This window comes from Ursus americanus, chromosome 19, assembly GCF_024610735.1.
Source record: "Ursus americanus isolate L20-20 chromosome 19, mUrsAme1.1.p, whole genome shotgun sequence".
Lineage (NCBI taxonomy): Eukaryota > Metazoa > Chordata > Mammalia > Carnivora > Ursidae > Ursus > Ursus americanus.
The window spans coordinates 5606243-5619869 of NC_142145.1; the positions used below are offsets into that span (position 1 = coordinate 5606243).

The 13627-nt window shown below is 44.2% G+C and overlaps 1 protein-coding gene across 5 annotated transcripts in view; it reads left to right on the forward strand.

Annotated features, from left to right (window-relative positions):
* Positions 1–5782: 5782 nt before the first annotated feature.
* NETO1 (neuropilin and tolloid like 1) overlaps positions 5783–13627 on the forward strand; it is a 121616-nt gene continuing 113771 nt past the window's right edge. For all 5 annotated transcript variants that reach the window (XM_087869727.1, XM_087869730.1, XM_087869728.1 and 2 more), the window contains exons 1-3: positions 5783–6133; positions 8165–8218; positions 8453–8590. In XM_087869727.1, coding sequence (XP_087725853.1) covers positions 6106–6133; positions 8165–8218; positions 8453–8590 — 220 coding nt within the window. In that variant the 5' untranslated portion in view covers positions 5783–6105. The remainder of the gene's footprint in view (positions 6134–8164; positions 8219–8452; positions 8591–13627) is intronic.

Here is a 13627-nt window from a genome sequence, read left to right on the forward strand (position 1 = left end):
GAAAACCATTTTGAAGACTGCTGTTTAAAATGCTACATTTACTAAAAAGCATCGATGGCATTTTCCCTTAATGTTTAAAAATCATCGTAACTGTAAAGGCTTGGCAAAAATTTTGCTGCAGGATCACTCCCTTCTGAAATGTTTTTTTTTTTTTTTTTTTGTACCTCAGTCTGCCCTAAAACTGGGGGAGAGAGCTATTTTATATTTCTCTTTTTGTCTTGCAAAAGGAAATGAAAACATTTGGGATGTTTCTTGATACATATTGTATATTAAAGAGAACGTACAGTTAAGGAAAAATAGATACATGACTTTGCTATTATATATATTTAAAAAACCGCAACAGTATTTTCATTCAACATTCATTTCCATATACCACAGTTTGTCCACTCTTCAGAATTATTTCATGAGTCGGGCATAAGTCCTGTCCTAGCCTAACATTCAGTGTTATTTTCAACAAGCACATGGTGGCTTTTCCTATTTTCTAAATCATCTACTTAACACCCAATAAATCATCATAATAATATGCTCTGTCCTAAATATGCAAAGGAAGAAAATTTAGGTGATGCTATTAACTTATATGATTAAGGATAAAAAATTATATCTCATGCAAAAGGGATAGTCTCGTATGTGATTTAGCAACTTTAAGTGAAACTTTGTATTTCTTTTTTTTTTTTTTTAAGATTTTATTTATCCATTCGACAGAGACAGAGACAGCCAGCGAGAGAGGGAACACAAGCAGGGGGAGTGGGAGAGGAAGAAGCAGGCTTATAGCGGAGGAGCCTGATGTGGGGCTCGATCCCATAACGCCGGGATCACACCCTGAGCCGAAGGCAGACACTTAACCACTGTGCCACCCAGGCGCCCCAACTTTGTATTTCTTAATGGATATTTCGTCATGAAATGTATACATTTGTTTTTCCACTTAACTTATATTTGCCAAATGTGGTTAAATTCCTTTTTCCACTAGTGATTGTTTTCTCCCCAAAATCCCAGTGAGTGGATGCAGCGGCCTAAGTCAGTACAGAGGCAGATCCTTCACAGAGAGCAGCGTACATTCCTATGTTAGGATGTAGCTTATAGATGCTCCTTTTCTTTATATGCTCACTTACAGAACACTAGCTATTAATTAGGCTGGTGACTATTAAAAAATCCTGAAGTTATCTTTATAAGCCACTGTCAACTAAATATTAATCAGAAGTATGATAAAGTTTTTCTAAATTTTTGCATAGCCTGGTGGATCATGGAGTTCTTTTTATTCACCTCACATTTCCCCAAACAAAGATAATAATACATTGTTCCTGGAGCACGACTATCGCTGACTATGAAACATCGTGGACAATGAGTGTAGTGATGAAAACTGGTTGAATGATGTAGTGCTCTGAGAATTCTTGCCCACTAGAGGCTATAATATTCATGTGATATCTAACAATACCATGTGTTCATACTTCTAAGAACACCATGTTTTATTTCTCTAGCCATGTTCATAAGCTATCCTGCCTTATGTAAGGTAAGATTCAATGACGTAAGATTGTACAATTTCAACAATTTTAACTATCTTCTGTATTATGAAGATTTTTCTACTGTCATGATATATTTACAGGTTGTTGAAGGGAAATGGCTTCCCATGTTGGTTCAAACCAGTTTCATGTTAGAGAACGGCAGATTATTTTTAAAGACTTCCGATATTTGGCAGCAAATTATTAATAAATGTTTTTGATAAACTAATACCATGATGTATAGATTGAGTTAATAAAGTTGAAAAACAACTTTATGTAACTAGGTTAAGTAAGCGAAAAAAACTATGTAAAATAAATTTATTTAATATAGAGTGTCTGAGCACTATTTTGTTTCTTGCTTTTGTAACATCACCTGTTTGGCAGCAAATTATTAATAAATGTTTTTGATAAACTAATACCATGATGTATAGATTGAGTTAATAAAGTTGAAAAACAACTTTACGTAACTAGGTTAAGTAAGCGAAAAAAACTATGTAAAATAAATTTATTTAATATAGAGTGTCTGAGCACTATTTTGTTTCTTGCTTTTGTAACATCACCTGTTTACAGCCATAGAAAAACAACTTCGAGGATGCCAATACCACAGATGAATTAATGAAAGAGTCCTAGAGGATCTGGAGCTTTCTAATTTTTTTTTTTTTTTTAAACAGAGCTATGAGCCAGCAGACAAATACCACTTGGTTTTGAATTGGAAGAACATGTGTCCCACACCCGTTCTTTTAAGGGTTTTGGGAATCTTTCTTACCATTCATTGTTATAAGGTACAACGTAAGGAAACCAATGTTACCTTAATTGGGTTCCAGAAGTATGCATTCTGTGTTATCTTCTAGAAGTAGTATCTACTTCGATGCTAATTTTGCAGAACTGTGACAGGCACCCTCTTCTGGGACAGCACGCTGAACTTACACAAGCTATCGGTTTATAACCACTCCCTTTCAAAACAATCATGTCTTGAAATCGGACCATATGTATGCATAACCTTCCCTGGAGAAGCTGAACTTTTCCCATATGTTGGTTTTTCTCAGAAAGAAAAATCTTGTGGGTTCCCATTAGGGAGGTAGCATTACAGGCAGTTCTGAACTCAAAAGTGAGAAGGCAGTTTGCCAAGAGGCAGAATGTGGTGGGTAGTTAAAAGTATTTCTGCATGCCTGTGTAGGAAAATGAATAGAATTTTCAAGGAAAAGCGGCAGCCACAGCCCAGGAGGATGAGGGCAATAGTGTAAAGCCGCATCATCACTCAGCCTCAGTCTCTGGGTGAGTGAGTGGAGGACCTGGTCCAGGACATGCACACTCCTGCCCTCAGCACTGAGGTCTGAGCAGAAATGCCACCTCTCAGTCCCAGACACTGCCCAGGAGAGCACTGGGGTTCATAAATCAAAGAGGCCACTATGTCTGAGAATTTGATTTCCAACGCAGACATATGGAGCCACTAGGTTATGGTGGAGGAGTGAGGAAATGGTAACGAGTTAGTATCACCCCCCCTTTTCTTTTTCTTTTTCTTTTTTTTTCCTTCTGGGGTTTCCTTCTCGCATTTCCCGCAAGAACTACTTTTGCGGCAAAATTTAGGTGGCCAGTTTCTTGGCCCAGTAACACAATCTGCAAGTGCTGGAAAACTGACCTGGGCAAAGAGGAGGAAACATGTTAGACATACTTCCAGTGGGTGGATTTAGCAAAGACCAAGTTTGTATTCTCTTATCTTCAAATGGCAACTGAGAAATGTAGTAATTTCCCTTAAGATATTTTCTAACGTTTTAACATTGTTACTGTTGAATGGTTTTATCATTTTCCTAAAAGAGACATATTTTCTGGATGTAAAACATAATAACCATCCAGTTTTAAAACTTTTAACATTCCACTATCAACATTTGGTGTTGACCCTTTTTCAAGGGCCCTCCCTCCCCCCTTGGGGACCTGCATCTTTGTCATCTATTCACGTATCTATCTACTAGCCGCTCTAAAGGTCTGCTAACCACCCTCTGGTCACTCGTGCTTCTTTGCAGTTGGGGCACTTCTTCCTCAACTCCACTCCCATCCACCCCCAACACCAGCGCTGGCACAAGAATCACGCGTCGGTCCCATGACTCTCGCGGGACCTTCTGCCTATTGCTCTGGACCCTTTTACAGGTACAAACGTGGCCAGATACACACCGGTTTTCTGGGGCTCTCCTCCTGGCTTTCCATCCATCCACTCACGCCTTGCTCTTAGCTCCTCTCTCTCGCGGCGCCCAGTACGGCTGGAGTTGGCTCTCTGTGGGTGCGCAGTTTCTGTCTGTCCCTCTAGCTCTTCGTTCCGTCCTGCCCCATCTACCCGCCCTTCATTAAATGGATGGAAAGACTCTCCCCCCCCCCCAACCTGGTCATTTTTACCCACTTTGAGGACTTGCAGCTGCTTGGAATCCAGGAACCAAAAACCCCCAGCCTTGGGGGTCGCCTCACTGTCCCTCTTGTCACATGACGGGCACAAGCCCTGAACCCCTCGCGGCCGCGGTGCCAGGGGAAGGCGGGCAGCACGGGAGCACCACCAGCCGCACGCACGCCCCCACGTGGGCGGTCCCGCGCCACAGCAGCAGGTGCCGCGAGGTGGAGGCCAAGCCGGGAGCCTGGCGGCGGCCGCAGCCCGGCGCGACCGCTCTCCCGTCCCTTCTCAGGGCCCTATCCTCTCTCCTCGGCCTTCGGAGGTGATCCCAGGCTTCGCGGCACCGCGCCTCTCCGCTGCCTGCCTCAGGAGTCCTCCCTACCGCCGAATAATCACCGCCATCGTCCCCAACCGGAGCCCCAGGCCGCGCTCGGGAGCGGGGGGCGGGCCCGGGGTCCAGGACCACCGAGGCGGTGGCCGGGGGTCTCCGGTCCGGCCGGCGGCCGTGGTGGCGTGGACAGTTCGCTGCGGCCGGAGAGGGCGGGACCGGGCCGGACCAGAGGAGGTGCTGCTGCAGCGGCCGCGCAGGGACTCCCCCTCACTCCAGCGGGCTCCGGCCCTCCGCGGGGCCGCCCGCCGTTTATGTTCCTTCCTGTTCATTTATTCGCATTTTACAAGCTGGGGCTTTTCCGGGCTGTTTCCCCAGCAACTCTTTTTCCCCCTCCTGAGTTTAACGAGCTGCGCCCGCGCGTGTCTGTGCGTGTCGAGGTGGGGTAGGAGGTGTTCTGTGTTTGCCTTGGGGGTTTTAAATATCTTGAGAAAGAGGAAGGAGTCTTCGCAGAAGCAGTTTGGTGGGGGCGACCTAAACATCAGGCCAGGAGATTAACCGCGAAAGTTTTACTGCTGCTTTTGCCTCCGAGCGCCCCTGCCTCGTCTCCCAGCCTGAGAGCGCAGTAAATGGCAAAGCCTCCTCCCCCCCGCCCCCGCAAGCGCCGATAAGAGAGAGAACCCGCTTCCTCTAGACAGATGCAATATAAGGGGTGGGAGACAGAGCGACCGCAATCTCTAACCTGTAAAAAGTGAAAACTGAATCCCAAAGGGAATTTTCACGCGATGGCCCCTCCCCCTTGCTCGCCTTTTATCGGGCATCGGGATCCAGCTCCGGATTTGCCTGCTCGCTTCGGGCCCCCTCAGCCCCGGCTGGCCGAGTGACGGATCCCAGCCTGGTCCTCACCCCCTCCCCCTTCCCTCCCCCCAGGATCCGAGCGGGTGTGATGTCCTTGCAGCCGCCGCCGCCGCCTCATTCCGCCGCGCACCAGCCCCGGGGGCGCCGGCCGCGCCGCGCTGTCCAATTTCGCCCCGGCTCCGGGCTTCCTGGAGGGTCGCGCAGCCCACGGCTATGACTCAGGCGCCCACTTGGTAACTCTGCCATCTTCCTGCTCCTTCCTCCTCCCTCCCTTCCCCGCCCCCTTGGCCACCCCCGTTCCCCTCCGCCACCCTCACGCCCTCCTCCCAGACGCCCACCCACCCGCTCCTCTTTCCGCAAGATCGCAGAGGTGGCGCGGAGCCCGGCGAGCCGATGACGGACCCTTTCCTCCTGTCTTCAATGCCTCAGCGGAAGATCCCCAAGGGCTGGAGAGAGGAGGGCTGCTGCTGGACATCCTCCCGGAGAGGTTGCTCCGACCTGCTGCTCGTGGTGTATGAAACTGGGGACTGAGCGAGCCCCAGCCGCCGCCGCCCGCCCGCCCCGTCGCTGCCGTCGGTCTGGACTGGCCCCCGCCTCGCCGCTCCCGCCGCCCGGCCCCGGCCCCGGCCCCGGTCCGGGCGCCCCGGGGCTAGCCCCGCGCCCGCCGCCGCCCGCGCGCCGACTGCCCGCGCGTCCTCCTGACAGCTGCGGCGGCGGCGATGATGCAAAGGAGGAGGGTGCTGCCGCCGGCGGTACTGATGGTGGCGATCGGCTCCCGGGTGTGATGCGAGCGTCATGGTGGGGATGCTGGCTTCGCGGCGGTGAGAGAGCGAGCGAGAGCGAGCCAGAGGCGGAGGACGCCAGAATTCGGATCTTGCTGCTGTGTGGGCTCGGATCTCTCTTTTCCCTCTCTCTCTCCCCCCTTCATTTGGTTCTTGGTTTGCACATTTAAAATCCCCCGACTCCGTCCTCTCCCCACCACTGGAAGTCTTCCCGTCTCTAAATGGAATTAGTGGAGATCGGAGCCTCTGGTGTAACGAACAGACATGATCTATGGACGCAGTTTGTTTCACAGTGAGTACCTATCCCGCCGCGCGGGTCCACTCGCGGTCCCTCCTCCCTCTCTCCTCCCTCGTGGCCGAACGCTCAGGGAAAAGCCTCGCAGCCGCGCTCCAACCGGACCCCGCAGTCCCCGCGAGTCCGGGCACCTGTAAACTTTCTGTTTGCAGCATAATCGAGCGAGGCGTGGGGGCGGCGCCGGTCAGTGGTCGCTGGGTCTCAGAATCTGCGGGGGACAGCATCCTTTCCGTCTGCAGGGACGTCCTGGGGGCGGAGGCGAGCACGTGCGGGAGCGGCTGGGAGTGGGCCGGGGTGCGGGCGCAGGTGGAAGGAGGGAGAGCGCGGGGCCCACAGTTTGTAGAATGCAGGGGATAGTCCTCTTTCGGAGGCTTCCGGAGCTCTGCGGGCCCATATTTTCACTCCAGGAGGGAGTTTAGGGCGCACCTGAACGCAGCGCTTGCGGGGAGGGAGAGTGCCAACCTCAACTCTGTGGCCCGAAGACCTCTAGTGTTGCGTTATGGGTGTGTGGTAGCGCATGCAGTTCAGAGGAAAATGGCTTCAGAAGTCATCAAGTAAAAGGCAATGTAAGAAAACATATGATGGAAATTTCACATTTAAAAGCTGGAATTCCAATGTTAATCCTGTGCCACGCAGTTAAAAGGCCGGCTTTGTGGATGTGTTAGTCCTGGTACTTGTTCCACCGTGTGATTCCATCAAAACAGGAAAAGCAGAGAAGGTTAGAAGAAAAGCAGAGTAACACCACGCTTACGTCCTGGTATTGATGGCCGTGTACCTGTGTGTTTGTGTGTCTAGAATCCTGGCAAGTTAAAATAAGATTCTTTTTTTTTTTTTTTCTGTTTAAACACAGACGACAACAGCTAATGTTTTAATCTAAAAGCAGATGATCAGGCAGGAGTACAAAGTAATATAACTGATACACTTTCTCAAATGCTGATATAAAGGCCCACATTCTTTTCTTGGAATAATCTGAAAACATAAATTTATAAGGCCCTGCTGTGAGCTTCAGTTTAGGAAATCATTGTGAATTATACCTTCCTTTTCCCAAATTAATTTTAAGTGGAAATATTATTGTATACCTAATGGAAGTTAGAGCGTTTAGGGAATTGGGCAACAAAATAAATAACAAAGATAAAGTAGAAGAGGAAAAACCAGTAATTATGAAGACTAGATTGTTTTATTACTTTTCTAGTTTCAGGTTTTATAAAAATGGTGAGTAAATCAAGGTACGAAAGTAAAGCAGAGGTTCGGGTTGCAGTGGTCTTTGCAGATTTGCTCTTGGTAGAGATCAGGGTCTTTTTTTTTGATGCTGAAGAACTGGCTCAATAAAATGCTCATAGAAATCACCTTTCTCAAAGTAAGAATCTATTTCTGGATAATGCTAAATATTAACTCAAAGTTAAGGTTAGAAGAAATTAATTGCATAGTTTAGGAAGTGCTGAGGACAGGGGTTACTTGGAGGTATAATACTTTTTTGTAAGAAACGTTTTTGTAATGCTGCTTAATGCCTCCAATCCACATTTATCTGTTTTTCTCCTGTTCCCCTCCCCCACCGGCCATAACATTTGCCCAAGTATTTGTTTTCTCAAATACAACAAAGCTGGCATTGCCTTAGGGTCAGTCTTGGAGTCCTTCCTCATTGTTGCGGTTTCAGCCTTTCACCTGGTTCCTCTTCCTTGAGAGATGCTAGCAAAGCTTTTCCCTAAGGGCAGTTAGAAACAATACAGGTCCTGAAATCCTACTGTAATGTGACAGGAGTAGATTACAGCATTGCCTCTGAAGTCTTGCGGTATGCATTTGCAGTTTTGGGGTCTCAGCCATCCTTGACTTGCGTTACTTCCTGAAGGGATTCCTAAATTTTCTTGATTTGTGCACTTTTAACCAGTTTTGGCACATTCTGAGTTAACTTGGAACAGTTAACAGTAATACAATTAATCTGCTTTGATATTATCTTTATGCTGTTATGGAATGTGATCATTTCAGTGTATATTAATATGATCTCTTTCTAATTTTTCTTTTCTGTTTCAGTTGTAGCAAGTTTAATCATCTTCCATTTGTCTGGGGCAACCAAGAAAGGAACAGGTGTGTTTCTTTGGGAAAATGCAGTGGAAGACCTCTAATTATTTACATTTTTCTATTTTCCCATGTATTCTTAATATTCCAGAATATCTGAAAATTTTATAGCGTGTATGATTGATTGATTTTGACTAAGACAACATTTCAAAATTAATTTACTAATGGATATTATAAGAATGTCCTCTCTATTTTTAGTCTTATAGAAAATTGGATGATGGCTCTTGTTTTTATTTTTTACAGAAAAGCAAACCACCTCGGAAACTCAGAAGTCAGTGCAGTGTGGAACTTGGACAAAACATGCAGAGGGAGGTATCTTTACCTCTCCCAACTACCCCAGCAAGTACCCTCCTGACCGAGAGTGCATCTACATCATAGAAGGTAAGGGGAGAGAGAGCCAGGGCTGGAGAGAGTGCCAGGCCAAACCTGGCCATAGCTCTGCTTTGGATGGACAGTATGCATACGGACATTACAAAAATTAGTTTTGGAGACCGTGCACAGAAATATCTCTTAATGCATCAAATACCTGTAAAATTTGGAGTCGAGCTGATTATTGAAATTATTAGCAATGGCTTATGAATAAGTAAATTCTGGCAAATAAAAGCAATTCGGTAACAGTTTATTTTGCAGGTGATTTAACTGATTTAGAATTCTTAATAGATGGAATGGATGTATAGTTGGCATAATATTACCTGATGTATAACAATTTTAGAAACTAGTATTTTATTGGTTAACAGCTAGTAGAAAACCCCATACATTTGTTGTTTTTCCTTAATAATATAAAATACAAAAATACATATTAATTTTAAAAATAAATCAATAATCATGTTTCCAAACAATCTGAATGATAGTTGCCTTAGTTTGTGTTAAGAAGTGACATTATCATACTTTAATGCTAAAATCAGGATTCCAAATTATGATGCTTGTTTCCATCATTTTCTTTCCTCACTCAAAAGATAAATAGTGCTGAAATAGAGATCATTTCCCTTTGAACATTTCCAATTTCCATTACCCTCATAGACAGCACTCGATTAAGTACAGCTTTCTAAAATGAATGATCATTTCATCTAGTGATGAAGATTTCAATATTGCAAGTGTTAATACCTACAAGCCCCAAACCTGCAACCCTTTTCCATCCCCCACCCACACAGGTACAGACAGATCCGAGCCGCCTTAATGGAAAAGACAGTGTATGCTCAGTATTTATTTCTAAATGAGGGGCATGTTCATTTGGTAGATCTTTGAAAGAAAAAGGCTCTCTGTTTAACTGATTTCAAGAATTCCTATTTAGAAATGATTCTTTTTCTCTTTTTGTAACTTTTAAGCTAAGAATATTACCTCTCTCCTTTTTGTGCTTGAGGGTGAACTTTTAGCAAAGATATCCTGCCCTACAAGAAGGAGGAAAACCAATAAGCTTTGATAATAAAGGATAAAACTGAGAAATCTGAGCTCTGCAGTTTTGTTCCTCATGTGATTGATAGAAAAGGAAATTGAAATATGGAAATTCTGAGTTAAAATGAGTTGTTCTCTTCATCAGGTTAATATTACCTACCTATTATGTGTGTGTGTGTGTGTGTGTGTGTACATAAAACATTCAAAGAACTTAATATATATTAAAACATTGAAACATAAAAAGTAGGTAATTTTTGTTGTCCTCATTTTATGGACAGGGAAACAGACACAGGGAGGTTAAATGTCTTGCTTAAACTCACATAATTTGTGTTTTGAAGGAACAGTATTCTAAAACTTAGAATTATTAAAAAGAATAAAATAAATTAGTTCTCTCATTTAAAGGATTAATTCAGAAGCAGATCTTTGCATATTAATTGTGCTTTCATGTTTATTGTTATTTAGAATTAAAAAGCATTGCTAGCATTTTATTTTACTATCCTGCATATATTTGCCTTCATTCCTGGTTATGTCAAGGACAAAACTTAAAGTTGAGAAATTAATAGAACTTCCTGTTACTATTAATCATACTTCTAAACTCTCTTTGAAATACTTCATCCTAGCCATTGTTTTCATCCGTACGTTTATTTAACCAATATTTATTGAACAACTACTAAGAAACAGCCACTCTTCTAGATAACAGTTTAGAGAGCCTTTAACGAAACAACCATCGTACTTGCCTGTGGAACTTATTATGTGGCCTGGGGACCATGCCCCGTTCAGTCAACAATCTAAAGGGGCCCCCAAATTAGCAGTGTTTGGAGCAGAAAGGAGAGGAGCCTATCAGGAGGAGGAGATGCTTTCGCTCAGTTTTGAAGAACTGCAGGGAGGTAATTCTCTATTCAGAATGGCCTGTGCAGAAGTTCGAGATGTGATGTGGTTGGGACCCATGGGTAGCTTCTGCGTAGTGTGAGGAGAGGAAGAAGCAAGGAGACTCAAGAGGTCAACAGTCTCTCAGATTAAGGAGAACTCGGTATTCCGTCTGCTCCAGCAGTGAAAGTGAAAGTTTGAACTTTATATGATAGACAATGGGGTGCCATTGAAATAATTTAAGTGGAGAAATAATAAACTGATATTTTGGTGAAGTGAAGGAAGGAAAAGAAGTAAGGAGGAACTGTTGTGAAAGACCACATGAACCATAGTAAAAGCCTGTACGACACAAGTGACACTGGCTGTGGTGTCAAAGGAAGAGCCGAGAGGTCTTCAGGAAACTGAGTCATGAGTGGCTGGATATAGGGAGGAGAGGTAGGAAATCTATTCCAAAATTTTTGGCTTGGTGACATATGGATGGAATTGCCATGTCAGGTAAAGAATATGGGTGGAGAAAGAGGGTTTAGAGGGAAAATAATGAATTCCATTTTGGTGTTTATGGAGATGTCAGGTAAAGAAATTGGATACGTGAGTCTAGCTCACTGGAGAGCTTTGGGCTGAAAATAGATATTTATAGGTGATAAATATGGATTGTTGTTGAGGCGTTTGGTATGAATTAAATTATCCAGAGAGAGTATTTGGAGCTCTATTTCATAAATCTTTCAAAAAATACAGATGTCTGGGTCTGTCCCCAAGAAGTCTGGTTTAATTGGTCTTTGATGGAGCTGCAGGCACCATTATATTGTCATCGCTCTCCTTTGGGATGACAGTGGCCCCCAGAACACTGGTCTAGAAAGAGCGGAAAGAAGACATAGAATGGGTTTCAAAAACAACAGGGAAGGGATGGGAGAGTAAGGAGAGGGTGACAGAGACTGTGAAGGACAAGCCAGCGAGATGGACTAGAGATCCGGTAAAAGATGCCCCAGCACGTGATACAGGTGACATTTCGGAAGGACGGGAGTAGCCAAAATGCCAGCTGTTACAGCAAAGAGAAGTGAGGTAAAAGCAAGCACATCTATTGCATGAGGCCATGGAGAGGCTGATGGTAACTTTAGGACGTGTGCGCTCGTGGCGCTAGTGGGGCTGGGAGCTGGCTCTCAGCCAATGGAGGCGTGGGGGGTGGGTGCGGATGGGCCCAAGGTAGGAAGGCAGTTACTTTCTTTTTCTTTTTGTCTTTTCTGCTTTCGGTGGGGGGGGGGTGCGGGGGGGTGTGTTTTGTCATATTTAGTTCTGAAAAACAGCATCCTGTTCTGTACAAAAAGATAAATGTAAAATACAAGAAAAGTCTAAATCATTGGTGAGGTTTCTTGAGATCAGGTAGGTTCTGATGAATAGAGGTGGAGTCCCAGTCAAGGGGACTTTTGTGGGTTTCAGGTTGTCCTAAAACTCCCTCCAAGAGGGGGCGGTGTTCTGTAGCTATGTGCGCTATTCAGGTGACAGTGCTCAGAGTTTTCGGTGTGTCCAAAGTCATGTTAGGAGGGGTTAAGACCTCTCAAAAAGGAACCTCAGATTTAGATACCAGACGACTTAGAGAAAACGTGGAAGTGAAAGACAGCTACGAATTGAGAGATTAGAAGGGGGGGGGAATGTAAGTGTAAGGAGCTGAACTTTGAGAGCTTCCAGTGGCTTACATGCGCTGTAATCACTTGTTCTTAATTACGATAACTATATGACATGCTTATTTTTAAAACCGTATTTTACTGCCTTCGAAAATTCAGTTAGTGGAATTTCGTATATGAGTGTGTGTAGTTAACTTAAGCCTGTTGGGCCAGAGGAAGATATGCATAAACAAATTCATGTTTGATCGCCATGCATTTCCTAATAGGGAAAAATAGATGGGTATTTGTTGCTTCATAGAGTTTTAAGTAAATTAGCACAAGGTTGTTCTCATTGCTTTACCGTTCCCTAGCCATACATTATTTACATCTAAAAGAAGTATCCTACATTCTCAAGTAGTTCATTTCCATCTAAAACTTATCACACTGGCTTGCCAATGAGCAGATAAACAAGTGGGCACAGTCTATAAGATACTAATACATACAAATGATATACTTAATGCTACTACATAAATAGGTCCAGTTTCTTAAGCCTTTGCCTCTTTGTTATTGGACTAATAATCTCAAGGGGAAAAACATGGTTTTCCAAGTAATTTCTTATGATACTTTACCATTTGCAGATTTTTTTAAAAATTGAAATTTCATCAAATCTCTCATTATGGTAATACCACAATTGTTTGACCTTTGTGAATATACAGTAGTGGTAGGTAAAACCATCCCTGGTTTTTCTTGGAAGAGTAATAAATGTGTCTTTTCAATGTCCAAAGAGTCATAAACATTTTTAGAGATTAAAAATAATCCCTAAACTAGTCTTGTCACATGCATTGACCTTTAACCAAATGAGCTTCGATTATTCTGTCTCTAATTTCCAAGTCATCATGTATCTCAATTCTCTATGAATTTTTGAATCCACGCATGCAAGGGTTTCATTTTAAAGCCATCAAGGGTGATATTCAGTACGTATGTAAGAACTGGTGTGGTGTGGACAGCAGTCATTCGGAATGATTACCGGCCACATGGGGAGCAGGGCTGTGCTAGGTCTTAACTTACAAGTTCCTGGAGGGTGTTGGTCCCTGAGGAGGGTCACATGGCAGCAAAACACTCAAAGGACTCAATGCAACAGCTGTTTACTAACTAGGATAAATGTGTACGGATATTTCAACAACTGTTATGGCTATTCTGGGGTATCCTGGCTGAATCCCAGTCTGGAGTGCCAGGATTTTGAGCTGTTTCGGACCTGACAAGGGAGAAATGGCAGGGTGCTAGCAAATGCCTCCATGTGGAGGTCTATAGAGCTGTCAGCCCGCTGAGGCTCTTCCTGATGCTTTAGAGAGCTCTACAGCACATTTATGAAGATAAGCTCATTTACTATTCACCCAACAGAGTTTGTTTGTTTTTGTTTTTGTTTTTGTTTTGATAAATCCTCAATGACAAGTACTGTGCTGAGTGCTGAAGTAAGAAGGTGAATAGATTTTGTCCTTAGTGAGTGGATTTAGAGGGGTGGTTCTTGTCAGCAAGGTTTTCCTGCATAACCAGGAGTCAG